Here is a 27,298-nt window from a genome sequence, read left to right on the forward strand (position 1 = left end):
ACTATTGAAACTGTACTGAATGTTTACGTCTTTTCCAAACTCAGATATCAAAATTATCTGAGTTTACCAGTCGTAAATACACCTTAAGAGGTTATGTATAACTTTTGAGTAGGAATCTCCTATTTATGAAAATTCCGATAGTACATGAAGGCAGTATATTCTCAGCAAGTTCATACTTGGTCGGCAATCGTAAATACGATGTGATGTGCGTTCAAGTAGTTTTAGTCAAAGAATGGAACCGTTTTGCAATTTCATATTTCTCTCTTACTAGCGAAGGCAGAAGCTTTTTTAGAAGAGCAAAGCCACACATTGTGTAATTAATGCTTTATTTTATTAAAACAAGTGTGGCAACATAAAATGATGGGAAATGTAGTTTTGTTGCGAACACTTGTTGCTGCATAAACCAGCTAAATGGGTCTTATTTTCATTATTAAGTTTCATCGTTATTCTTCATTAAGTGCAAAAAAAAAAAAAAAGCATACAAACTAAACTGCAGTCAATTCTAAATTACCAATAACAATTTGCTTCCGTCGTGATTCCTAAATTGACACACCCTAACTCAGGAAGTCGAGGCTCAAAGAAAATCCAGATTATCACATTTGTAATTATGACTTTGTGGTGGCGTTCATATGCGCTCAACTTGTAATTACAATCATTCCAACATGACTTGAACACACCAATAGAATGACATTTTCAGGGATTTTTCTGTGATCTAACATCTTTCAGATAAAACTAATTTCCTGTCATTGAAAAAAGCAAAAGGGTACAAATGGACAAGACAGACATCTGTGACACATGGGGAAAACCACTCAAATTTTTAAGTTTGTCTGATCAATTATTTATTGTGATTAAATTGCTCAGCCATTGCACGATTGTTAAAAAAGTTGGACAGATCATAAAACATCCAAACATAGCTGCTAGACAAACTGCTTATTTACCCCAGGGCACAAAACTGAGGAAATCGACAATGGGCAACAGAAAAAGGAAAACATGGTTCCAATTCCCCATAAAACCGCCATACATTAAAACAACTGCTGAAATTATAAGTAGAGACACAATGCATAGGTTTTTAATATTCAGGAAATAACCCTCAACAGTGGCAATATCTTGGACAGGTCACGTTGAATCAAGAAATCCAGAGATGGATGAAATCCTCAGGTGCATTTTACTCTACGTCAGTGTCAGCGTTACACTGAAGTGCCCTCTGCAGGTAGAGCTGGCTTACTGTCTTCAGGTTTCATGGCAGGGAAGAGGAGGACCTCCTGTAGTGAAGTACATTAGTTCATTTCAGTGATAATGTTTGTATTAAACCAATCACACAATCAAACATGAGATCTGTTTATTATTAGCACGGCCACAAATTATGCATTATTATTTTTTTTATGTTTAAATGACTTGTGTGCTATATTCAAAGTCTTCTAAAGCCATATGATAGCTTTGTGTGAGGAAGACTAAATATTGAAATATTTGTTCACTGAGAAATGAGAGAGCAACGTGAACATTCTTTAAAACATCTCTTGTGTTCCACAGAAGAAAAGTCATGCAAATTTGAAATTATATTTCCATTTTTGGGTGAAATATTCCTTTAATATATACACAAGCACTGGTTCACCAACATTTTTTTATGGTCATGATAATAGGGTATGGAAATACATTAATGACAAATGCCTTGGTTACAAAAAAGCATGTTGAATTGCATTAACTGAAAAGTAAACACATTGTATTAACAATATTTGCATTTTTGGGGGCTGTAATCTAACATGTTGTATATTTAAGCTGTGAATATTTCAACTGAAAATATTACATAAACAATAATCAATATTTAACTTCAAAAGTTTTGTTCCAAAATACTAATGCTTTTCCTGTAATGCCAGGATGTGCAAGGTTGACTGAATTTGTAAAGCAATTTTGTGAAGCAAAATATAATGGACTGAATATTACATGTGGTGAAATGTAATACTATTAATGCAATGCATTTATTTTTCCAACAGTGCAATTCAAAATGTTTTCTTGTCCCAAAGACATTTGTCACTAATATACTTTCATATAATAAGAGGTCAGGGAGTCATACCTTGATATTGTTGGAGTCCGTGAGGAACATTGTGAGGCGGTCAATGCCCATGCCCCATCCCGCTGTGGGTGGAAGGCCATACTCTAAAGCAGTGCAGAAGGTCTCATCAATAAACATGGCCTCATCATCACCTTCTGCCTTGGCCTGTGGACACAGCGAGAACATTTATTCATCTGAAGGATACTTTACTGCAAAAGCAACTTATAAATATTAACAAAGAATAAGGAAAGTACATTGAATCAAGACCTTTAGATTTATTTCAATAGAGCTGCAAAGACTAGCAAATCAATTATCAACCAAGCAGCAGGCGTGATGCATATTATACACTGTATGTGGGTAGTTGATGCATAGAGGTTTTGTTTTTTTCTTTAAATCAACATCAACATTTTAGGTTGGAATTTATATGAATGTAGAAGGTAAAGTGTACTTCTTAGGCCCTATAACTTGTCACCATTTGATTTTCACCATTTTTACTTTCCCAACTCATTTTAAATAGCCCTGCGTTTATAAAAAAAAAAAAAACTTTAAGTCCAAATGTTCCATGAAATCTCTCAATATGACGTAATAAAAGCTGGATACATAATGCTGTTAAGATAGTTTCAGATGGAGTATAGAATGTCACAACACAGGACATGTCAACTTTGTGTAGTCAAATGCAATGTATCACAGTATGAAGTAACTAATGTCAAGTGACTACAGTTTTTGTATGTAAACTTGTCAAAACTGGTACAATATACTATAGAGTTAGGGAGAAAATAATTTTGAATGTATGTTTGGTCAGTTTCACCTTAGCTTGCTGCTCAAACAGCTCTCTCTGTCTGATGGGATCGTTCAACTCTGTGTACGCATTGCAAATCTCCTTCTTCATGACAAAGAGTTCAAAGCGCTCAGTTAGACCTTTTTGTGATCTGTGCCTAAGGTGGATCAAAGGTTGTAGAAGAATGTTGAATGTGTTATTTTAAACCAAAAATTTTGAATGCTAATCAATTTAAAATCAGTACACTGTGAAGTGTACAAGTGTAAATCAAAATCAAAGCCGGCACTTACCATTTGGCCAAAGGACTCATGACCTGTGGATGATCACAGATGAACGTTGGGTTGATGCACTTCACCTCCAGGAAGTCTCCCACCAACTGCCATAAAAATTTTGTAAAATGAGTTATTATTCATATAAAACACCAAACTGATCTCTAACAAACATCATATGTTAAAAGCCAAAAAGTGTTTGGTTGAATCTCATGAAGACATGTTCAGCTCACATTTTAACTAAAAAAAAAAAAAAAAAAAAAAAAAACACTTTTAGTATCCTTAGAATATTTGCATTGTGACATTATTTTTAGGACAATTAAGTCCATTTTAACACAATTTCCATTACTGTAACATGAAAGATTAATAATAAAAATATATATTGTAATACAGTAAAAAAAGACTATTACAGTAATGTGAATCACCATTAAATATAGAATGAATATGTGAAAAAAAAAAAAAAGTTCTTTATAGTATGCTACATTTTATGTAAAATATTACTTTTTTTCCCCCTTTTGAGGTGAAATGTGATTTGGACATTTTTTATTTACAGGTTTAAAGAGATTCAACAGATTCACCCAAGTCTTATTGTTGGTTCTCAGACAAATTGAGCTCAAATTTTTAGGAACACGTACAGTGCATTCATAATGTATTCAGACCCCTTCATTTTCTTCACATTTTGTTTTGTTGCAGCCTTATGCTAAAATGCTTTAAATATATATATATTTTTTTCACAATCTACACTTCATACCCCATAATGACAAAGCAAAAATCCGATTTTTGATAACGTTGCAAATTTATTAAAAAGAAAAAACTGAAATATCACATTGACATAAGCATTCAGACCCTTAACTCAGTACTTATTTGAAGCACCTTTGGCAGCGATTACAGCCTCAAGTCTTTTTGGGTATGATGCGACAAGCTTTGCACACCTGGATTTGGGGAATTTCTGCCATTCTTCTCTGCAGATCATCTCAAGCTCGGTCAGGTTGGTTGGGGACCGTTGGTGGACAGCCATTTTCAAGTCTCTCCAGAGATGTTCGGTTGGGTTCAAGTCCGGGCTCTGGCTTGGCCACTCAAGGACATTCACAGAGTTGTCCCTAAGCCACTCTTGCGTTGTCTTGGCTGTGTGCTTAGGGTCATTGTCCTGTTGGAAGGTGAACCTTCGGTCCAGTCTGAGGTCCTGAGCGCTCTGGACCAGGTTTTCATTAAAGACATCTCTGTATTTTGCGGTGTTCAGCTTTCCTTCAACCCTAACCAGTCCCCCAGTCCCTGCTGCTGAAAAACACCCCCAGAGCATGATGCTACCACCACCATGCTTCACCGTTGGGATGGTATTGCACAGGTGATGAGCGATACTTGTTTTCCTACAGACATGATGCTTGGAATTGAGGCCAAACAGTTCAATCTTCATTTCATCAAACCAGAGAATCTTTTTCTGACAGTCTGAGAGTCCTTTAGATGATTTATGTGTCTTGCACTGATGAGAGGCTTCCGTCTGTCCACTCTGCCATAAAGCCCAGATCGATGGAGGGTTGCAGTGATGGTTGTCCTTCTGCAAGTTTCTCCCATCTCCACACATGATCTTTGGAGCTCAACCAGAGTGACCATCGGGTTCTTGGTCACCTCTCTTACCAAGGCCCTTCTCCCCCGATTACTGTTTGGTCAGGCGGCCAGCTCTAGGAAGAGTCCTGGTTGTTCTAAACTTCTTCCATTTAAGAATTATGGAGGCCCCTGTGATCTTGGGAACCTTCAATGCAGCCAAACATTTTTGTAGCCTTCCCCAAATCCCCAATCCTGTCTCTGAGCTCTGCAGACAGTTCCTTTGACCTCATGGCTTGGTTTTTTCTCTGATATGCATTTTCAGCTGTGAGACCTTATATAGACAGGTGTGTACCTTTCCAAATCATGTTCAATCAATTAAATTTGCCACAGGTGGACTCCAATCAAAGTGTAGAAACATCTCAAAGATGATCCAGAGAAATGGGATGCACCTGAGCTAAATTTCAAGTGTCATAGCAAAGGATCTGAATGCTTATATGTTCTTATATTTCAGTTTTGTCTTTTTAATAATTTTCAAAGTTATCAAAAATCTTGTTTTTGCTTTTTGCATGTGGGGTATGGAGTGTAGATTGATGTGAAAAAAATAAAATAAAGCATTTTAGCATAAGGCTGCAACATAACAAAATGTGAAAAATATGAAGGGGTCTGAATACTTTATGAATCCACTGTATATAAGTGGATCTTTTTTTAATGTCTATGAAAAGCGCATTTAGGCATTGTGCTTTTCGTGTTTGCATATTTTTTGGTCAAAAATTCTCAGAGGTACCATGTTATGCAAGTTTTCCCCAAGTACACCATACCTTATCCAGGAGACGAGCAGTCGTCCTAGGCGGAGGGCATTCAACTCCTTTCTGAGCACAAAGTTCATCAAAGAACTTGCGTGTTTCTGTCAAGAAGATTTTTATTGTAGTCAACTGCAATACTAGCAACTGCTTCCTTCTATGTTTACAGAATAAAACACCACTGCTTACAAGCATCCTGTTGTGTAGTTGTTACTTTCTTGAATCTGATTTAGTAGGCAATTTTAAGTTCCATTTTACACTAAAACCAATTCAACAGATATTTTTTAGTCCTACATTTACCATCAAATCATTCACTCACCTACATGTTGCTCCAAACCCGTTTGACATTCTTTCTTCAGTGGAACACAAAAGATGTTAGGCAGAATGTTAGTCTCAGTCTCCATTCAGTTTCACTGCATCTTTTTTTCCATTCAGTGAAAGTGAATGGTGACTGACACCAACATACTGCCTAACATTTTCTTTTCTGTTCCACAAAAGAAAGAAAGTCATATGGGGTTTGTAACAACATCATGGTGTAACAATTGATGATAATATACATTTTTTGGTGAACTGTTCATTTAACCGTACCATCACTGTCATAGGTTTCAGGAGCCGGAAACGTCACCCCCATTTCCTTCTCCAGGTCATGTGTCATACTGATTCGTCTGAAGGGAGGACTGAAGTCAATTTCATAGGCTTGTCCCTCTGGACCATCAGGATGATAGGTCACCTTGTAACCTCCAGTGATATGCTTCACCATTCCTTAAAAAAAACCAAACAAACAAACACATAATTCAATTCAGTTTGTTTGTATAGAGCTTTACACAATACATCTTGTTCCAAAGCAGCTTCAAACAAAATAGAAAAAACAAAAACCTATGATGTCTAGAGATTTGGGTGGCCAACATGATGCAATTTAATGATAGTAAAAAAGACCAAATTCCTAAATTTAAACAAATGCTTATTTTTGTTTTTTACATATTGTTTACAGAATTATACCTGAAATAATTTGAAACAGAAAACATGATACTATCCATTGACAAGGCTGTTAAAGGGATAGTTCACCCAAAAAGGAAAATTCTCTCATTTACTCAACCTCATACATCTAGGATATCATGACTTTCTTCTGCTGAACACAAACGAAGATTTTAGAATATCTCAGCTCTGCTGGTCCATACAATGCAAGTCAATGGTGGCTAGAACTTTGAAGCACAAAAAAAGGCAGCATAACAGTAATCCATAAGACTTCAATGGTTAAATCCATATCTTCAGAAGTGATATGATAGGTGTGGGTGAGAAACAGATTGATATTTAAGTCGTTTTTACTATAAATTCAACTCCCTGCCCAGTAGGTGGCGATACGCACAAAGAATGCAAATCACCAAAAACAAAAGAATGTGAAATTGAAAGTGGAGATTCGTAGTTAAAAAGGACTTACATATTGATTTGTTTCTCACCCACACCTATCATATTTCTTCAGAAGACATGGATTTGACCACTGTCATATGGATTACTTTCATGCTGCCTTTGTGCTTTTTGGAGATTTAAAGTTCTTGCCACCATTCACTTGCATTGTATGGACCTAAAGAGCTGAGATATTATTCTTAAAATCTTTGTGTTCAGCAGAAGAGAGAAAGTTACACACATCTTGGATGGCTTGAGGGCAAGTAAATGATGAGAACATTTTAATTTGTGTGAACTACACTACTTTAACAGATTTTGGAACTGACACCAAGAGGAATGACCACTTCTGTTAATCAACCAATTGAGGACAATAACTGGACATAATCTCAAAATGGCCAAATTCCGGACAATTAAACGCTCTGACCGATGTATAATCAGTCTATCACTAACTTTGAGATGCTTTAACTTGCATAATGAACAGACTTAAGATCAGATTGAATTTCGAAACTCTGAAATTCAAATTCAATGGTGGTGCAAATTACGGATTAAAAAGCATAATCAACATCACCAAAAACAAATCTAAGCTTAAGCTATACAAGAAGATACACTCCATTCCACTCTGAGAAGATAAGTGTACTGGCAAGGCAGTTTAACCAACCTGAGAGAAGTCTCTCTGTGATTTCCATCAGGTCATGATAGTCTGCATAAGCCATATAGAACTCGCATGTGGTGAACTCTGGGTTGTGGGTGAGATCGATGCCTTCATTACGGAACTGACGCCCAATCTCATACACACGGTCCATTCCTCCAACAACCAACATCTGAAACATTGATGTACATTACACACTGTGTAAGTCCACAGGACTCAAGAATATATCAACATTTAAAATTGTAACAACTACTGAAGCCACACATGTACCTTATGGTAAAGCTCAGGAGCAATTCTCATGTAGAGATTCATGTTGAGCTCATTGTGGTAGGTGACAAATGGTTTTGCCACAGCTCCACCAGGTATCAGATTCATCATTGGAGTCTCAATCTGTAAAATACGTTTACAAATGAAAACATGTCCACTAAAACATTAAGAGTATGTTAACACTTGAGTGCGCAATTTTTGTGCCACTACTGTCACCAAACATAACTGCAAAACTATAGCTGTAAGCAACAGTTATGGGGCCAAGCAAACCACTGGCAAACATTTTAATTGAATTTAGAATTCCAGTGATGATTTTAAAGCAGAGTGGTGAAAAAAAGACTTAGCGTAATACGGGTACTTACACTCACCGACCACTTTATTAGGTACACCTACGTATTCATGCGATTATCTAATCAGCCAATCGTGGAGCAGCAGTGCAGTGCATAAAATCATGCAGATAGGGGTCAGGAGCTTCAGTTAATGTTCACATCCACCATCAGAATGGGTAAAAAAAAAATTTGATCTCAGTGATAGATAGACCGTGGCATTATTGTTGGTGCCAAACGGGCAGGTTTGAGTATTTCTGTAACTGCTGATCTCCTGGGATTTTCATATGCATAGAGAATGGTGCAAAAAACATCCAGCGAGCGGCAGTTCTGTGGGTGAAAACGACATGTTAATGACAGAGGTCAGAGGAGAATGGCCAGACTGGTCCAAGCTGACAGGAAGGTGGCAGTAACCCAAATAAATACTCGTTACAACAGTTCTATGCAGAAAAGCATTTCTGAACATACAACACGTCGAACATCGAGGCGGATAGGCTACAGCAGCAGAAGACCCCTCTGGGTATCACTACTGTCAGCTAAGAACAGGAAACTGATGCTCCAGCCTCAGTTTTCTGTTCTTGGCTGGTAGAATTGGAACCTGGTGTGGTCTTCTGCTGCTGTAGCCAATCCACTTCAAGGCTCAACGTGTTGTGCATTCCGAGATGCTATCCTGCTCTCTACAATTGTACAGAGTGGTTATCTGAGTTACCGTAGCTTTTCTGTCAGCTCAAACCAATCTTGCCATTCTCCGTTGACCACTCTCAACAACAAGGCATTTCCGTCCACAGAACTGCCACTCACTGGATGTTTTTTGGCACCATTCTGAGTAAACTCTAAAAACTGTTGTGCGTGAAAATCCCAGGAGATCAGCAGTTACAGAAATACTCCAACCAGCCCTTCTGGCACCAACATTCATGCCACGGTCCAAATCACTGAGATCACATTTTCTTCCCCATTCTGATTGTTGATGTGAACATTAACCTAAGCTCCTGACCCATATCTGCATGATTTTATGCACTGCATCCATATGATCTGCTAATTAGATAATCACATGAATAAGTAGATGTACAGGTGTTCCTAATAAAGTGCTCGTGAGTGCATAACTTTTGACCAATATGGCTTGTTAAAGTGTGAAAAGTAATATGTAAAAGCACGTCATTTTTGTGCTTTTTAACATGCATCTATCAACATGTTATTCTTTGTTATTCTATTATATTTAAAAACATATTTTCCCTTTTGCTTTGCCAAAATTTGTTTCATAATAATGTGGCATAATGGCATAGCCTCATCCATGGGTGCCTGCAGGATTTAATATCAGGGTACACACAAAATCTGATCAAGTAAAAAAAAAAAAAAAAAAAAACTACCCTTATTGTAGAGACTTTTTTGGGGAGGGGGGGTTGGGAGGGGACTTTGTTAGGGGCATTATTCACCATTATGGGAAATTGTTAGGGCGTATTTTTTCTAACCATACAAAATATTACGTCATTGTGTTGTCAAAAACTTCAAATTAATCAATTCCTTATAATACATGTTCAACCTTAATCATAAGCCAGGGGTCGGCATCCTTTTTGACATGGAGTGGCATTTTTTTATTTTCCTGGTCAATTGCTGTGTAAAATTTCCCTTTTTTGTACTACCCAATTGCACGCTCTTAATAGAGTTGGGGCCAATTGTTCAAACATAGACTTGTACCACTCCGCAGGGAAGCCATCCGCCCCTGGAGACTTACTTGCCTTTAATCTTAACACAGCTACTTTTAGTTTCTCCATCGTAATTTCAGCTAATAAATTTGTATTTTGTTCCTCTGATACCGGAGGCAAGTCTAATGAGGCAAGGAATAAGTCAATCTGCAGATCATTATTACATGTGTTTTGAGAGTAAAAAACTCTATACAAATTTTCGAAATTTTGCTGTATTTGCTCTAGTTTACATTGAACCTCCCGTTTGAGGGTTCCTAATTTTATTAATGGCTGTCTGCTTGTTGCTTTCTTAGTCTATATAACATTTTTAATGACTTACCCCAACCTCATAGTACCGTTGCTTTAAGAACAAAGTCTATTTTGTATTTCTTGTGAGTATATTTCGTCAATCTCTATAAATGTTTTTTTTTTTTTTTAATGTCCTGCATCACCTTAGGGTTCTGTGTAGCCTTGTGCATTATGTAACCTTTTTAGTTTAAGTTGTAATGGCTATAATTTGACCTCTCACCACTACCTTAAGTGTGTCCAAAAATATCGATGGTGCCACCTCCCCATTGTCATTTGTCTCAAAGTATGATGTAATTTCTACTTTTAAACTCTGCTTGATCTAAGGATTATTCATAATATCCGAATTCATTCTCCAAACTGTAGACCTCATTTTCTTATTTAGACCCACCGACATATATATAGGACTGTGATCTGAGATATCCATTGTTCCCATGTCACAATGTTCAATCAAATGTAGGTCTCTCTTAAAAATAAATAAATAATCTAGAGTATGTAGCATGGGGATGAGAATAATGAGTATAATCACAATTTTTGGGGTTCAGTTCTCTCCATACATCTATAATTCCGGTTTCTTTTAACAAGCCATTCACCCTTTTACATATACATTTTAGTTCCGGGTTTCCTCTAGAGCAGTCCAATCTCGGATTTAAACATATGTTAAAATTGTCTCCACATTTTAAAATCCCTTGTGCTTTGGTAACCCTCAGGTCAAATACTTTTGCATGGGGGGGGGGGTTTATTTTAAACTCACTATGCTTCCCTCTACCTGTTATCAATATAAACCTTCCTTGTCTTTTAAATCCCTTATATGTTCGTAATTTATTTTTTTGGATACAAGTATGGCCACTCCCCTCTTATGTCCTGATTTATAAGAAGCAAAATATACCTCTTTGAAACCCATTTTGTTTAATTTTGCGTGTTCTGCATCATTTAAATGAGTCTCCTGTAGAAACACAATATCTGCCCTTGCCTTTTTTAGTTTGGATAAAATATTTCCTCTTAACTGGACTGAGCACACAATTAAATGAAGCAACCTTCATACTTTGCATTTAAGTTGAGTTATAAAACAGTATTAATAAAAATCTTAACTACATATAGCTACCCCTTTATTTTATCGAACAATAACCAATACTTAGAAGTGAAAATTAACCATAAGAAAGACACAAAGTGAACTTCCAAAACTGAAGCATTCTCATGATTATAATTGAGCCAACACTAAGTGGCTCCAAGGGAAAACCCCTCTTCCAAAATCCGTAGAAGGGGCCCTTGTGGATAGCAGTGAAAGGAAAAAAATAAATACCCTTTGAACCGTCTACCTTGACATGTCCCGATTATTTTGAACTGCATTTTAACTTTCTCATTTTTTCCACACTATGGTATACCCGTAGCCCTGCAGGTCATGTCCAAGGAGTATCAAGTCAGTGGAGAAACTATGAGGATGATAAATTTACAGCTGCCAGTTCTCTCCGAAAAGTTTGTAGCTTCACCTTTCTTTTGAGGGTCGCGTCTGTCCGTGCCCTTGCCGCTCTTCTGCCAAGTCATTCGCCAAATCTGCTCCATGAGTGTGTCTGGAGGGCTAATAGACTGCACTGGGAATCCTCTTCTTAACATGTCCTGTGATGCCTTCTCAATTGTGCTGTAGATCTTCACTCCTTCATACAGCACCTTCAAACGAGCATTTTGAATTTCACTCCTCTGTCTTTCAGTACATTATGTATCTCTGCGTACTCCCTTCTCATCCGAAGAACTTGAGGGGCGTAATCGTTATCAAAACTGATTTGCCTCCCTTCCAATGAGAATCCTCTCATTTGCCAGGCTTGCCGGAGTATCTGTTCTTTGGTCACAAAACGTAGAAATTTAGCCACGATTAATTGTGGTTGTGTGTCTTCCAGAGGTTGCACACCGAGCGCCCTACGGGCTCTCTCGATTTGGAGAATTGTATCATCTGGTAGATTTAGATTTTCTCAAAGTTATTTTTCCAGAAATGAGGCCATCGTTGGAAAGCCTTTCTCCCCACCTTCAGGTACTCCATATATTCTGACATTATTATGTCTGGAGCAACCCTTGATGTCCGTACGTTTCTCTTCCATCTTAGCGTGTAACTTCAGTACGCCTGTAAGTATTTATTCTGTATCCTCTACAGAATACATTATCCTCTCCTCCGCTGTCACAATTCAGCCTTCTAACTCCACTCTAGAGCTGGTTTTTGCGATTTCCCCCTTAACGTCCTCCAGTTGGATTTTGTTATCTCGATGAATTTCCCTTAATTCCTTAAGAATAAGATCCAGATCAACAGTTTCTCCGGGTGATTGCATCAAGTTCCCCTCATGGTCGCTCGCTCGCTTGTGGGCCGCTGTGAGAGCGCATACGCTCATTTTTATATATTTCTGCAGGCTGTGTAGATTTCTTGGTTTTACACCTAGTTTCCATCTTACTCCCCCTTTCTTTTTCAGATTTGAATAACTTCAAACATCAATTAAATGTTGTAGGGGGCTTTCTAAAATATTCTACTCGGGAGCTCACTCTCTACACCACTATCTTATCGGTGTTCTGCCCGGAAGTCGCATCTTAAGCGCTTTAATGAAAGAAAACCTGTCCTTTTGTACAAAATGAGTTAACACAGTTAATGTCACAAATTTGCTTATTTGATTACTGATCACAAAATTGTGTGGAATCTGAAATATTTCTAATATTATGTCATTGTAATCATGTAATCACTAGTACGCAAGCAACAGCGAGAGAGGAGCAGGCTATTTTATTTGTATGAGGTTTTTCGCACCTGCATTGCAATCTACGTCTTGATGCAATCCTTCCTCATGATCACGCAGCATGTTTTCATCAGCTGAATGGGAGGATAGATTCTATTAAAGTGTGATGAGACTCGCGCTGCGCATGCAAGCCATTCACGCATCACAAGCCGATCAACTATTTAGCCCTTTTCGGTTGGTCGCACCTGCAAAATCCTAAAACTTTATTTCCAAGTTTAATTTATATTTTGAATAGATTTTGAAGAGATTTTTGAACCCCACTGGGTTTATGTTATCTCTTTTAATCGTTTAATGTAATTATGAGTGTGACTATGGTTTAAGGAGGGTGAACCTGTTGGAAATATCAAGGATTAATTGTGGTGTTTTCCTTATTACATCACATGTTGTTCTGAAAGCAAAAAGAAACAAATGAAACATGGAATGTAGGCTGTCATCAGCGCAGCCTGACCGAAGCAAAGCGGGTGTGTTTACTCCAGTGATTAACCGAAACTGAAGTGCTGCCGGCGCGTGATGCACGAACGGCTTGCACGCGCTGCACAAGTCTGTTGGGTATACTGCAGTCTTGTCACATTTTAACTTTTTGTTTAGCCTCCCATTCATCTCATGAAAACACGCTGAGTGATCATGAGGAAAGATTAAATCAAGATGTAGATTGGAATGCAGGTGTGGAATTTCTATAACTAAAATAGTCTAATCCTCTCTCGCCGTTGCTGGCGTGCCAGTGATTACCCCTCCGCGTGCCAATGATGGCATGCATGCCATAGGTTGAAGACCCCTGATATAAGCAGTTACCTATAAATTTAAAAGAACATCAAATAATTTCATATGATATGTAAATATTAGGTCTAAATATAGAAAAATAAATATATCCACTGTTTTGGTTTTTTGCCCCCACATTTTAAATTTCAGGGAAATTTTTCCAGGCCTTACGGTTCAAAAGTAATAAGCTGAAACGCAAGTCATTTTTTGAACTGTTGGTGGCGCTAGAGGGTTTGAGTTAGAGACCTCACATTTGTGTGGGGGCTAGTTATACCCACCCCTAGCAGTGTGCCAGATTTCAGCATTTTCCTACATACAGTTCTATGGGCTGCCATAGACATCAAGAGCGGAAGCAGAATAAGAAAACTAACAGAAATGATAGGTGCCTGCCCCCAGACATTCATCTTCACCCGTTTACTCTTTGAAGAGATCTCTCCCTTGTCTACAATATTCTTACCTCAAGAAACCCAAGCTGGTCCAGAAAGCTGCGGAGATAGGTGATGATCTTGGCACGGGTGACAAACTTTTGTCTCACTGTGTCGTTAAGAATCAAGTCTAAATATCGCTGTCGGAACCTGGTTTCCTAAAGGAGCAATCAAAGTTTGTCATACAAGTCTGTATAAGCAACATTGTGAATAATTATGCTAGCAGCATTTAATTTCTCACTGTGACACATCCTCATCAATTTTCAAGTCTTCACCTTGTCTTTCAGGCCAAAGTGAAGATGGGGAAGCATATGTAGACATGGAGATAGCAGGGTCATCTCGATTGGGATAATGCTCAACTCGCCCTTCTTGGTCTTGCCAGGGTTTCCCTGGATGCCAATGATGTCCCCACGTCTTAATTTGTTGTTAATGTGCACAAAGTCGTCTTCAGATTTGTAGTTTCTAAGAATATAAGACCAAAGTGCTGCAAATTAGACCACAAGTTATTTGGATGCAATAAGTAATAGAGAATCAGAATCAGCTTTATTGCCAAGTATGCTTACACATACAAGGAAATTGTCTTGGTGACAGGAACTTCCAGTGTACAGCAATATAAAAACACTACAAAACAGCAGCAAGATAATAATAAAACAATTATACAGATACTTACATACACATACACACACACACACACACACACACACACACATAGTGCAAATATAATACAAATCTGTTATGTACAGTGCAAAATATAAATCTGTTATGGGGCAACCAATAATCCTCTCAGCAGTCCGAACTGTCCTTTGTAGTCTTCTGATATCTGATTTTGTAGCTGAACCAAACCAGACAGTTACTGAAGGGCAGAGGACAGACTCAATGACCACTGAGTAGAACTGTATCAGCAGCACCTATGGCAGGTTGAACTTCCTCAGCTGGCGAAGGAAGTACAACCTCTGCTGAGCCTTTTTCACAATGGAGTCAATGTGGGTCTCCCACTTCAGGTCCTGTGAGATGGTAGTACCCAGGAACCTGAATGACTCCACTGCTGCCACAGGGCTGTTTAGAATTAGAGGTGACCAATATTGGACTGCCGATACGAAAAATTGGTTGGTGTAATCGACCGATAGTTTTAATGTTTACAAAATTGTGTTAATGTTACAGAATGTTACAACATTTTCTTAGCATGACGGGCACAGACATAGAGGCTACAAAAGTCCAAAATGAATAAAATCCTAGATGTAGTTTTTTGTTCGACCAAAATCTCAATATAAATCAGAAAAACATATTCTTGGTGTATAACGTGGGACTTTTAATTATAAAGCCTGAAACACACCGGGGACTCTTATTTTGCAATGGAGGCTTGGCTCCATTACAATGCCCTATATTTGACCTTTTTGCACCAGTTTCTCCTATACTGACAGACCCCCCCCCAGCATGAGTTCTTTAATGCACACTGTAATTAAAACAAATCTTACCTAACACTTCACAGCAGATACACAGGAGGACAGATTATATCACAGCAGGTGCACTGAAGGTCACATTATATATTATCAAACATATGTGGTTTTTAGATGTTTATAATAGATGTGTGATTGATTATGATAGATAAGATGCGATCGCGAACTCGCAAGCTATGCACGCCGCCATATTTTTTTTGAAATGCAAAATGGGATTCTGAGTTTGTCTCGTCATAGAAGCATACAAAACGAGGAGCATAGAAGGTTCTTAAAACCTTGTTTGATAATCACATTAGGTCATACCACGATTCTTTCAGTCAGTCTTTCAGCCCCCAAATTTTAGATATCTTTAAATAAAAATTAAGACTTTTGTTGTATTATTTAAGATATCTAAGACTTTTTATGACCTTAAATTTTGAAAACTGAATTTAAAACATTATAAGACTTTAAGGATCCGCAGGAACCCTGAGGTCATAGTGTCATGACATAACAGAGTGGACAATAAATCAAGGGACACACAAAAGACCTCCACTATCAGTGTTAAAATGACACATTTACCACAAATTAATACATGTAAGAGAATGTTATTCTAACAACTTAATTTGATGGAACAAAATTTAGAAGTCTGATGATTTAGCACTTTTAAGATATTTGACGTGCAGCTCTGGGGACATGAGGAAATGACATTAGTGTAACAAATTAAAATGATTTCAAATATGCAATAATGCAATGACCCCTTTACTATGAGTGTGATGAAACTTCATTTTGTGGGCACGTGTGGAGTTGCGTTTGACAGCGGTCTAGAGTTTGTCAAAACAATAATGTTACGATGGACAAATATTTAAACTGGTTGTATAAAGTACTTTGTAAAGGCAAAATATTCTGAATTGGTTGCTTTAAAACGCTTCTAGCTGGCATCAGTTATGTATAAATTATGTATATTTGTCGCTTCGGACGATAAGTCGCAAGGCCTTTCAGATGATGAAAACATTGCGACCAGAAAATATGGTATTTACCAAATTAAGTGGTAAAACCGCTATATCTGTCTACCTCTAATAAGTAACCATCTTTTTAAATAAACATTCCCAAAACATAATGATGATGTAATGTGCAAATCAGACCTGGAATTCGCCATGACCTGCAACTTGACTCCCTCCCCTCGCAGGTCATAGAACAGTAGCTTGGCACCTGAAGCCCTTTTAGCATGGACACGACCTGTCAAGCAAAAATGGCAAAGCAAAAAAATTAGTAAAGGATCAAACTCTTATTTAATGTTCCAGGTTCAATGCTCTGTGATATGCTGTCAATTACCACAGACAGTTGATTCTGACAGATGAGTTTGAGTGAATGAATATATTAGGGCTGGGAAATTTAATGCGTTAATTTCTGCAATTAATATTTTTGTTTAATGCGTTAACATTTTTACACGCAATTACTGCAGTATCCGTTTTTTTTTTACTTCCTGAAACTTCACGCGATAGGAGAAGTTGTTCCTGGCAATCCCAGGCACCTTTATACCCCTTTATGCAAAACTTCACTAATGTTTTTCCCCACTTTCAGTGGCTAAAATTGGCATATCAATTTTCAAGAGGTACACGCTTGACTCAACTGCACATCCGAGCACAGAAACAGATTGTGTGGAGCAGTGCACGCTTATTCATTATGCGCAACGCATGTCCTGGGCATAATAAACACCAGAGCGGATTTCCTGTATGGAGAATGAAGACTATACCCACAAGCGGTTAACCAGGTGTGCAAGAGATACGGGCAAGCTGCTGTATCTCTTTGCATCGCCCAAAAAGTCCACTGAAAAACGGCAGAAGATTTTGCCCAAATTGTAATTGTAAATGTCCACTGATTTTATGGCATGTATACTATATGTGTATGTATATCAAAGATTAATACCTGTAAAAATGTGTCTAATTAACTCTGAATTTTTTACATATCTGAAAAATTTATCATGTACATATTTAAATAATTAAAATAAATAATGAGTAACCAATTTCTAGTGGAAATTTCTAATTTCATTGCAATTAATTGCGATTAATCACAGAAAACTGCGCAATTAATTACCGTATTTTCCAGAAATAAAGTCACACCTGAATATAAATCAAATCCGGTCAAAATCGCGCTACTGACAGGAAAAAAAAAAAGTATAGATAAGTCGCATCTCTGTATAAGTCGCATAGACAGAGATTGCATACGGCAGGTACTACGACCCAGGAGCAGCCGCCTGACTTTCATTCAGCCGTTCAAATGTCAGACACCTTGCGTGAAGAAGATTATCTCAGGAAATAAGCATCTATATACTTTTTAATATACAAAAAAATTAAAAATTTAAAAATAAACTTTTAATCTGCGAGTAAAACAGTATGCCTGTTGTATTTTAGTCATTCATTAATATTAGCGACTATCTATCTGTTGATATTTCTGATATTTGCAAACCTCTTTGCTATGCACGAATTATCCGGTTAACTGACTGAATGTTTTTACTATGAGTTTTTTACTAATGTCATACAAAGTCCAAAAAAATCTAAATCAATATTTGGAGTGACAATCTTTGCCTTCCAAACAGCACCAATTCCCCAAGGTACTGTACACCTGGACAGTTTTTCTTGGTTGTTGGTGGATAGGACATTCCAAGCTTCTTGGAGTACTTGCCACAGTTCTTCTATCTATTTAGCTGTTTCAATTGCTTCTGTCTCTTCATGTTATCTCAGACTGACTCAATGATGTTGAGATCCGGGCTCTGTGGGGGCCATCCCAGCTGTTGTAGGGCTCCTTGTTTTTCTTCTATTCAATTCTACTTGCAAAGGGAATGCTGAAATCTAAACTTGATATTTTCTACTAATAAATGCAGAATTTATAAAATAAAAATTTTTAAACATATTTTTTACAATTTGCACAGGACTGTATAGTGTCTATACAGTATACACACACACCCACCCACCCACCCACCCACACACACACACACATATTTATACCGTGTATATTTACACACATATATACTAATATATATATATATATATATATATATATATATATATATAAAACAATTTTGTGAAGTAATGCTTCTATGAGACCTGAAGGGTTTAAAAGCAAATGAGAAGCTTGTATTTTTGTTAAAAGCACTTATATCAATTCTTGTGAACAAATGTGTGTTATTTGGACAGCAAAGTTGTCAGTCATCTTTTTAGCCATAGCAGAGTGTCAAATTAACTCAATGTAACTCCTGTAGGTGGCGTTTGCGTCATGTAAACAACACATCATGGACAGCTAGTTGTGGTTTGTATGCAAAACAAGATGCATGGAAGTACAGGTGCATCTCAATAAATTAGAATGTCGTGGAAAAGTTCATTTATTTCAGTAATTCAACTCAAATTGTGAAACTCGTGTATTAAATAAATTCAGTGCACACAGACTGAAGTAGTTTAAGTATTTGGTTCTTTTAATTGTGATGATTTTGGCTCACATTTAACAAAAACCCACCAATTCACTATCTCAAAAAATTAGAATACATCATAAGACCAATAAAAAAAACATTTTTAGTGAATTGTTGGCCTTCTGGAAAGTATGTTCATTTACTGTATATGTACTCAATACTTGGTAGGGGCTCCTTTTGCTTTAATTACTGCCTCAATTCGGCGTGGCATGGAGGTGGTCAGTTTGTGGCACTGCTGAGGTGGTATGCAAGCCCAGGTTTCTTTGACAGTGGCCTTCAGCTCATCTGCATTTTTTGGTCTCTTGCTTCTCATTTTCCTCTTGACAATACCCCATAGATTCTCTATGGGATTCAGGTCTGGTGAGTTTGCTGGCCAGTCAAGCACACCAACACCATGGTCATTTAACCAACTTTTGGTGCTTTTGGCAGTGTGGGCAGGTGCCAAATCCTGCTGGAAAATGAAATCAGCATCTTTAAAAAGCTGGTCAGCAGAAGGAAGCATGAAGTGCTCCAAAATTTCTTAGTAAACGGGTGCAGTGACTTTGGTTTTCAAAAAACACAATGGACCAACACCAGCAGATGACATTGCACCCCAAATCATCACAGACTGTGGAAACTTAACACTGGACTTCAAGCAACTTGGGCTATGAGCTTCTCCACCCTTCCTCCAGACTCTAGGACCTTGGTTTCCAAATGAAATACAAAACTTGCTTTCATCTGAAAAGAGGACTTTGGACCACTGGGCAACAGTCCAGTTCTTCTTCTCCTTAGCCCAGGTAAGACGCCTCTGATGTTGTCTGTGGTTCAGGAGTGGCTTAACAAGAGGAATACGACAACTGTAGCCAAATTCCTTGACATGTCTGTGTGTGGTGGCTCTTGATGCCTTGACCCCAGCCTCAGTCCATTCCTTGTGAAGTTCACCCAAATTCTTGAATCGATTTTGCTTGACAATCCTCATAAGGCTGCGGTTCTCTCGGTTGGTTGTGCATCTTTTTCTTCCACACTTTTTCCTTCCACTCAACTTTCTGTTAACATGCTTGGATACAGCACTCTGTGAACAGCCAGCTTCTTTGGCAATGAATGTTTGTGGCTTACCCTCCTTGTGAAGGGTGTCAATGATTGTCTTCTGGACAACTGTCAGATCAGCAGTCTTCCCCATGATTGTGTAGCCTAGTGAACCAAACTGAGAGACCATTTTGAAGGCTCAGGAAACCTTTGCAGGTGTTTTGAGTTGATTTGCTGATTGGCATGTCACCATATTCTAATTTTTTGAGATAGTGAATTGGTGGGTTTTTGTTAAATGTGAGCCAAAATCATCACAATTAAAAGAACCAAAGACTTAAACTACTTCAGTCTGTGTGCACCGAATTTATTTAATACACGAGTTTCACAATTTGAGTTGAATTACTGAAATAAATGAACTTTTCCACGACATTCTAATTTATTGAGATGCACCTGTATGCCTATGCCCCATAGACTTTCATTCCACGATTTTGTTGAAAGAGCTTAAATTGTATTGAAAAAGCAACATTAACTGTATGAAATGCATCCAGAAAGCATTACCTGATACACTGAGAATGATTTCTGTTAAGTGGTCTCCTGGTTGTAGGTGGCTATATTTCTCAATAAAGTCCGTAAGCGATAAGTCCACATGGAATTTGTGAGGATACGGGGCTTCAGAAGTTCCCTTCAAGGCTTGAATGGCTTGCGTACGTATCTTGAAGTATTGCTGTATTGAAATCATAGTGGTAAAATAATCTGCATTCAAAAATGTTTTTACTTACCCCAAAATGAATATTCTGTCATCATTTACTCACCCTAATGTTGTTCCAAGCCCTTTTGATTTTCTCTCCTCCGTGGAACACAAAAGGAGATGTTACAGACTGACAGCATGAGTCACCATTAATTTTCATTGCAATGTTTTTGCATATTTCTTATGTACAATAAAAGTGAATGGTGACTGAGGTTGCCATTCTGCCTAACATCTCCTTTTGTGTCTCACAGGTTTTGCCAACAATGGGTTTTGTTCACTGGGTGAACTATATGTTTAATTGACCATAAAATGTGTTAAAGCCTGAGAAATGTGACTTTCATAAATAAATGCTTGACGTACATTTGGGTCTAGGGTTTCCTCATCGGCCCCATATGCACTTTGCTGTGGCTTGTCATTGGTCTCCTGGTCCTGCTGTTCTTTGACCTTGGCTTCCTTCTCAGCAGCCTTCTTCTCAGCTTTCATGCGCCTCTTCAGCTCACTGAAGGATGACATATAGGCAAGAAGCTCACTCACTGCACTTGGATACACGTTACTGTGGCATAGCTTGCACATACATGCCGTGGAAGTCTCTAGCATGCACAATTTGTAGTGACAAAAGGTTGGTCACTTTTCACATTAAATGGAAACACTACCAACCTTTTGTCACTTCTCCAACGACATCCTTGTATAAGCAAAGGCAGGGTTTGCGGGCTGGGAAGCGCAAACGTCTGTGCCCTTAACGCTTGCAGCCTGCATATTCTGACCAGAGTCAACATGATGCCAATGTCCTATTTGATGAATTAAGAAAAATTAAGGGTCAGACTTATTGCACCCTTACAAAAACGTACTGTGGCAGTACTATGGTATGGCGATTGTGTCCGGTATTAATACTTTGGTACTGTTAAACTAGATAGGTAAAGTTTGTCAAGAAAAACTTGGATGTTGGCTTGACAAATCTTAAAAGTTTGAACTAGTTTTAAAAGTTTGATAGTAATGCAGACATTACAGTAAGACAAACAGCCCACTATCTAGGCCATGTGTTGGTTTCGTTACATTTGAATTGTTTGACAGTTGGAATTTTAATAGTCTTGGCCCATTTGAACATTCCATCAATGTAAGTCTATGGGATGTTTCAGAAATGTGATCGTCTGCTGTGCGAAAACTGCAATTACGAAACTTAGAGCACCCTCAATTGCAGACCAGGGCAAACTATTGCCCGCGGGTCGATTTATCATGAACATTTTTTATTAGATCTTTCATTTATCTGGCTTTTGGACCTATTGTGCATCCACAAGCTTTTAATATGCTCAGGGTTGCCAGATAATATATGCAACACCCCAATCGGAGATTTATACCTGCACAAATTGGAAATATTTCGCCTTATGTCATACGTAATTTATGCAGTCTGGCAACCATGCATGCGAGTGCACGCGCTTTCTCTCTGGAAAAAACAAACTAACAACAACTTAGCGCTCAATAGTGCATGGAGGGGACACAGGCCCGGTTCCAGATCAAAATCGCTGAGGGTGCTTCTGAAAATAGTGGGGGTGCTCTGTATAAAGTGAAGATGTATCATAATTACACATTTTTTAATAGATTAAATCATGTTTCAATTTTAATGACTTCAACCTGAGTTTATGTAAACTTCTGACTTCGACTGTATGTCTCTGCTTCAATCTATGCTAAAATGCAATAAAATTGTAAATCAAATATATAAATTTAAAGTGCCCTAAGTCCACAGGTGGGCGCAAACAAATACATTATAAACCAAACAGCACCTTGTTATTTAAAAAAAACTCCTGTTAAAAACTGCATAAAAAAGAAAAACGAGCAGAAAAAGCTTCATTAACAGTTCTATGTTAACTTTGCGTTGCGCTGGCAAGCAAATATGCAATAAAACCCTTATTTTACAAAGGTTTTTTTTTTAATAAATATTAACAATTTAAATTAAAACAATGAGGCCTTCAGTGTTTCTCTTGTAAAACTTGCTTCAAGCTTGTAAAGGAATTAAATAGAGAACAGCAACAGCAGCAATTAAACATTTAAACAATTATAATCGCACAGATCAAAAATTTTGAAGAATTTGACCCGTCTGCTTATACATTAATGACTGTGTTTGCTTCAATATCTCGTCAAGACAGTGCAGATTTAATCCCGTCTGTTTACACTCTCGTAATTCATTAACAGCTGTGTTTTCATTAATATTTCCTAAAGAGGGGTATTTTGATTAAAAACAGCGCAGTCTCTCACACAGGAGCACTGCATTCATCCCAAGACACAAGTGCGTGGGCAGACACACACATGAGAGTTTGAGAGCAGACGGCTGTAATCAAACAGAGCACGGGTAGTGAATTTAGTCAGATCTTGGTAATGCCGGTATTTTTTAGCATTGGTGGCTATTAAAATATTGAACTGAGCAGAGATTCCATCACACTCCTAGATAATCGTGGCTGCACCCTGCAGGTGTAACATCTGGACAAACGTATTTGGCCATTGCGTTTTAGTTTATTTAGTGTCTCGTACAGGAGCGCTGTTTTGTAGATGCCATATAAAGTTTATCAACATTTAAAAACGCGTCTTGAAGTGAATTTCAAATTGAAATTTGACCGCCTTAAAGGCGTGCCACATGACGGGAACATTAATATACTTTGCAGAATATTAGATCACGTGGGTGTCTGAATCGGGATTGCAATCTTTTAACAATTAATTGTGCAGCTCTACAGTATACACTGCAAAATGTTCTTGATCCTTGAGATCATTGCATGTAATGTCTAAAGGTTGATTTTGATGCAATTTTATAAAATTTTTAATATTATTTTTTTAAACGTTGCAAATTTATGTAGCCAATGAAAACCCCTGAAATTATCACATTTATTTTCAGACAAAATACTTATTTATCATTTTCAGTTTTAAGGTCTTTAAATCAAACATTTCTCAATAACTGTCCAATAAGTAAAAGGATAGTATTTGGGGTAAAAAGCCCCCCTGTTGCAGATTAAACACACTGTTTTTCTTAAGTGGGGTGAATAGATTTGTTATGGAAAATGTTAAAAGTGGGCTCACATTGACTCATCCAATTTATCCAAATCCATTCAGTTTGTTTACAGAATACATGAGATGTAATAAAATGCAAAAGTGTTTGAAATTAACAAGAAATGGTACACTTTTTTCTAAAGTGTGGGAGCCTTTTACCCCAAGTGTGGGTTAAAAGGCTCCCTCACCACCTTTTTTTAAAAACGTAATTTTAATCGAAAGAAACTTCCGTTATTATTTCTTTTCACGCAAATTAGGTTGCTCCATGAATATTCAATACAAATTAAATAAATAAATAAATATGCATTTTGTGACCAAAAAAATCAACATTTTCTCCAAAGGGGTACCTTTAGCCTGTTAAACCCTACGTTGAACGAGATACAAGTGTTGAACTGATGTTGTTGGCTAATGCACTAATGCTAGTGGCTGGCTACACATCAAGTGTTTGAAACATCACTTCTGTCAGCTGTTAAACGCTGAATGCTTCCATGTAGTAAAAAGCATTAAGCATTCCATTTGGGACAATAATACACTACAAATTCATACACTACGTGGCTGAGTGCATAGTGTTTAGTGGGTCATTTGGGACACGGCTAAAGCATTGAGCGTCAGAACAGTCTGTAGGTCTGTGCCAAGTTTAGCCAAGTATTTTCCAAAATCCCTAAACCATGTCTGTAGAATTAGTTATGTTGACTTTGTCAAGCCAACATAATTATTGTATTCATGAACTGTGGCACTTTCGTAGTACTCCAAGGTATTTCAAAGAATACAATGGTAGCGCCATAATTATCCAAAATACATGAATGTTACTTCTTGGTATCCTTGGTACCTATTTATTAATTCACAAATATAGCTTTTACGGTAAATCTTTTATTCTTCTTCTATAAAATACTGGAACCAGGAATGTGCCTCCAGTCTGAGAATAACATTTCGGCATTTATAATCCATATTTCTGTTAGTCTTACGAATTAAAGCAATGTAGATTTTTTTATTATTATTCCTAAATACCGGGCTCAGCTATGGACTGAATAGGCATGTTCCACGATCAAAATTGAAATCGCTGTCCTGACATTCATAACTTTGCATCCTGAAGCAGGTGAAACGAAGCGAGGTTAAATTAGTTTTTTTTTTTTATATTCCAGACACATTCGGCGCTAACTCTTAAACGGCTCAGAAAATATTTTCCAAAATAGTATTACTGGAAAACATGGAAAGCTAATAATATTCTTCAAACTTGTTTTCATTATTTTCACTCGATATTATTAGCATTTGCCTGCAAAAGCTGTAGCAATGTGAGTTACCCCAGGAAGAGGTCCTCCTGTCACAGCTGCAAGTAAGGAACTGTGGAGAAAGTGCAATTCATTTATTTATTTTATTTATTTTTTTGTATTAGCTTGGTGTGTGAACTGCATGTCCAATATAAACATTCTTTTTGCAATAGCTTTTTTGTTAAAGGACATAGAGGCACGAAACCAGCATCATTCAATAGAGTAGGACAGTGCGCAACTTTCACAACCATTCGTTTAACGTTAAATTCGTTAACCCTAGTGGTTGAATAGGGAACTGCACGCCCAAAATTATCTTTCTTTTTGTAATAGCTTTTTTTTGTTGAAAACCATAAAGGCACGAAACCAATGTCATGACACTGTCCAGACAGTGAGTAGGAAGAAGAGGATGAGATTGACCCTCAGTCAGCCCCAGGACCAGCCCGTCAGCAGCCAGGACCAGCCTGTCTACAACAAGCTCATCAGCAGTCTGCAGGAGCAGGAATATGAATGGTGAAATTGAATGGTCTTCTGGCCCAAGGAATGAGCCACCCCACATGGCTAACAATGTTATAAGGATGGACAGGGTCATGACACTGGATTCATGCCTCTTATGTTTTTCAACAAAAAAAAAAAAGCTATTACAAAAAGAAAACTAATTTTAGGCGTGCAGTTCCCTATTCAACCACTAGGGGTAAAACGAATGCTTGTGAAAGTTGCGCACTGTCCTACTCTGTTGAATGACGTTGGTTTCGTGTCTGTGTCTGGAATATCAAAAACAAAACTAACTTAACCTCGCTTTGACTGATGCAACAGTTGCATGAAATGACAAATAAAGACGGCCTTTGATCATAGAACTGAAAGTGAAAGTGAGATTTATAAAAGCATTCAACTGAGAACCGGTTGATCTAGATATTTAGCGTCATTATTTCAAATAGGGCCAATTGCTTTATCAATCCCGCCTATTGTAAAACACTTATCATGAGTATAACCTCAAAATGAATAACATAACTGAGACAACAAGCATGTTTTAATCGAGATTGTCACGCTGGGTTAGCAGTATGGCGTGCTGTGTAAAATTGCGGGTTTATGGGAAACTGACTTCTCTTTCCTGAACATAAAGAGCACTCAGCGGTTAATACAACTTGAGAATTTACGAGCATATAGAAAATTGAATTATTCGTGATATTCGCTACATCATACAGGAAAACCTGTCAAATGTCACTGCGTTTAACCACGTCTTGCATTCATCCCTCTCACAAACTCCCAGCAATGTATCGTGCGAGCCCAGTAAGCCATCCACTCCAAGCGTGCAAACTTACTTTAAAGTCTTTTTAGAGTATAACACTACTGTACGAGGAAAATGGAAAAATGCACGTACTTTTTGCTGAGTTTGTCTCCGTCTACAACAGCCCCGTCTGCCATCTTCTCCGCGCCTCTGTCCGCCAAACACGCACACAGCAGCGCGACCACAGTGTGAAGCCAGATATACAGCATCAACAGCAATAAAATGGCTAATATTCAACCGACATTTCAATGTAAAAGTATCGTTGCTCTGGATTGCGTCAGTTCTTGGCTTTCTATAATTCAACATATAAAAAATAAAAGTGAAAGAAAAAATAAATACATCTCATATTAAAATGTGTATAACATAGATTAAGTTCTATGTAAAATGTAGGCCTATAATATACCAGAATTAGATGTGTTAATGTTATGATCTGTGAATTACAAATCTGTGTGTAAGTCATTTGTACCCGCTTAGTACATCTATCTATCTATCTATCTATCTATCTATCTATCTATCTTTTAAAGTAATCTATCTATCTATCTATCTTTTAAAGTAGTCTAAGTAATCTATATATCATCTATCTACAGTATCTATCTATCTTTTAAAGTAATCTAAGTAGTCTGTCTATCTATCTATCTACAGTATCTATCTATCTTTTAAAGTAATCTATCTATCTACAGTATCTATCTATCTATCTTTTAAAGTAATCTATCTATCTACAGTATCTATCTATCTATCTATCTATCTATCTATCTATCTTTTAAAGTAATCTATCTATCTATCTATCTTTTAAAGTAATCTATCTATCTATCTACAGTATCTATCTATCTATCTTTTAAAGTAATCTATCTATCTATCTATCTACAGTATCTGTCTATCTATCATTTAAAGTAATCTATCTATCTATCTATCTATCTATCTATCTATCTATCTTTTAAAGTAATCTATCTATCTATCTACAGTATCTATCTATCATTTAAAGTAATCTATCTATCTATCTATCTTTTAAAGTAATCTATCTATCTACAG

At 37.4% G+C, this 27,298-nt stretch overlaps 1 protein-coding gene across 2 annotated transcripts; it reads right to left on the minus strand.

Annotated features, from left to right (window-relative positions):
• Window positions 1-584: 584 nt before the first annotated feature.
• On the minus strand, window positions 585-26,503 carry LOC127455093 (lysine--tRNA ligase-like). 2 transcript variants are annotated; one of them, XM_051723087.1, is made up of 15 exons: window positions 26,363-26,470; window positions 21,341-21,471; window positions 21,044-21,182; window positions 20,494-20,659; window positions 16,610-16,703; window positions 14,307-14,493; window positions 14,064-14,189; window positions 7,766-7,885; window positions 7,505-7,667; window positions 6,031-6,204; window positions 5,461-5,546; window positions 3,119-3,204; window positions 2,859-2,985; window positions 2,072-2,215; window positions 585-1,262 (listed from the first exon to the last, which is right to left on the minus strand). In XM_051723087.1, the coding sequence occupies exons 2-15, from the start codon at window positions 21,457-21,459 to the stop codon at window positions 1,188-1,190; spliced, it is 1,806 nt and encodes a 601-aa protein (XP_051579047.1). In that variant the 5' UTR covers window positions 21,460-21,471; window positions 26,363-26,470; the 3' UTR covers window positions 585-1,187. The 2 variants fall into 2 exon arrangements, with proteins under 2 accessions (XP_051579047.1, XP_051579845.1); XM_051723885.1 differs by lacking the exon at window positions 21,341-21,471 and having other exon boundaries at window positions 26,363-26,503.
• Window positions 26,504-27,298: the final 795 nt, after the last annotated feature.

This window comes from Myxocyprinus asiaticus, chromosome 1, assembly GCF_019703515.2.
Source record: "Myxocyprinus asiaticus isolate MX2 ecotype Aquarium Trade chromosome 1, UBuf_Myxa_2, whole genome shotgun sequence".
In the NCBI taxonomy this organism is placed as follows: domain Eukaryota; kingdom Metazoa; phylum Chordata; class Actinopteri; order Cypriniformes; family Catostomidae; genus Myxocyprinus; species Myxocyprinus asiaticus.

Bases quoted from the DNA above. Each gene is read 5' to 3' on its own strand.
- LOC127455093 (XM_051723087.1), bottom strand. From the start codon at position 21,459: ATGTTGACTCTGGTCAGAATATGCAGGCTGCAAGCGTTAAGGGCACAG. The intron at 14,494-16,609 runs GTCTGATTTGCA...TTATATTCTTAG, and splicing joins CAGGTCATGGCGAATTCCAG to AAACTACAAATCTGAAGACG. The intron at 2,216-2,858 runs GTGAAACTGACC...CTGTGTCCACAG, and splicing joins TGTTTGAGCAGCAAGCTAAG to GCCAAGGCAGAAGGTGATGA.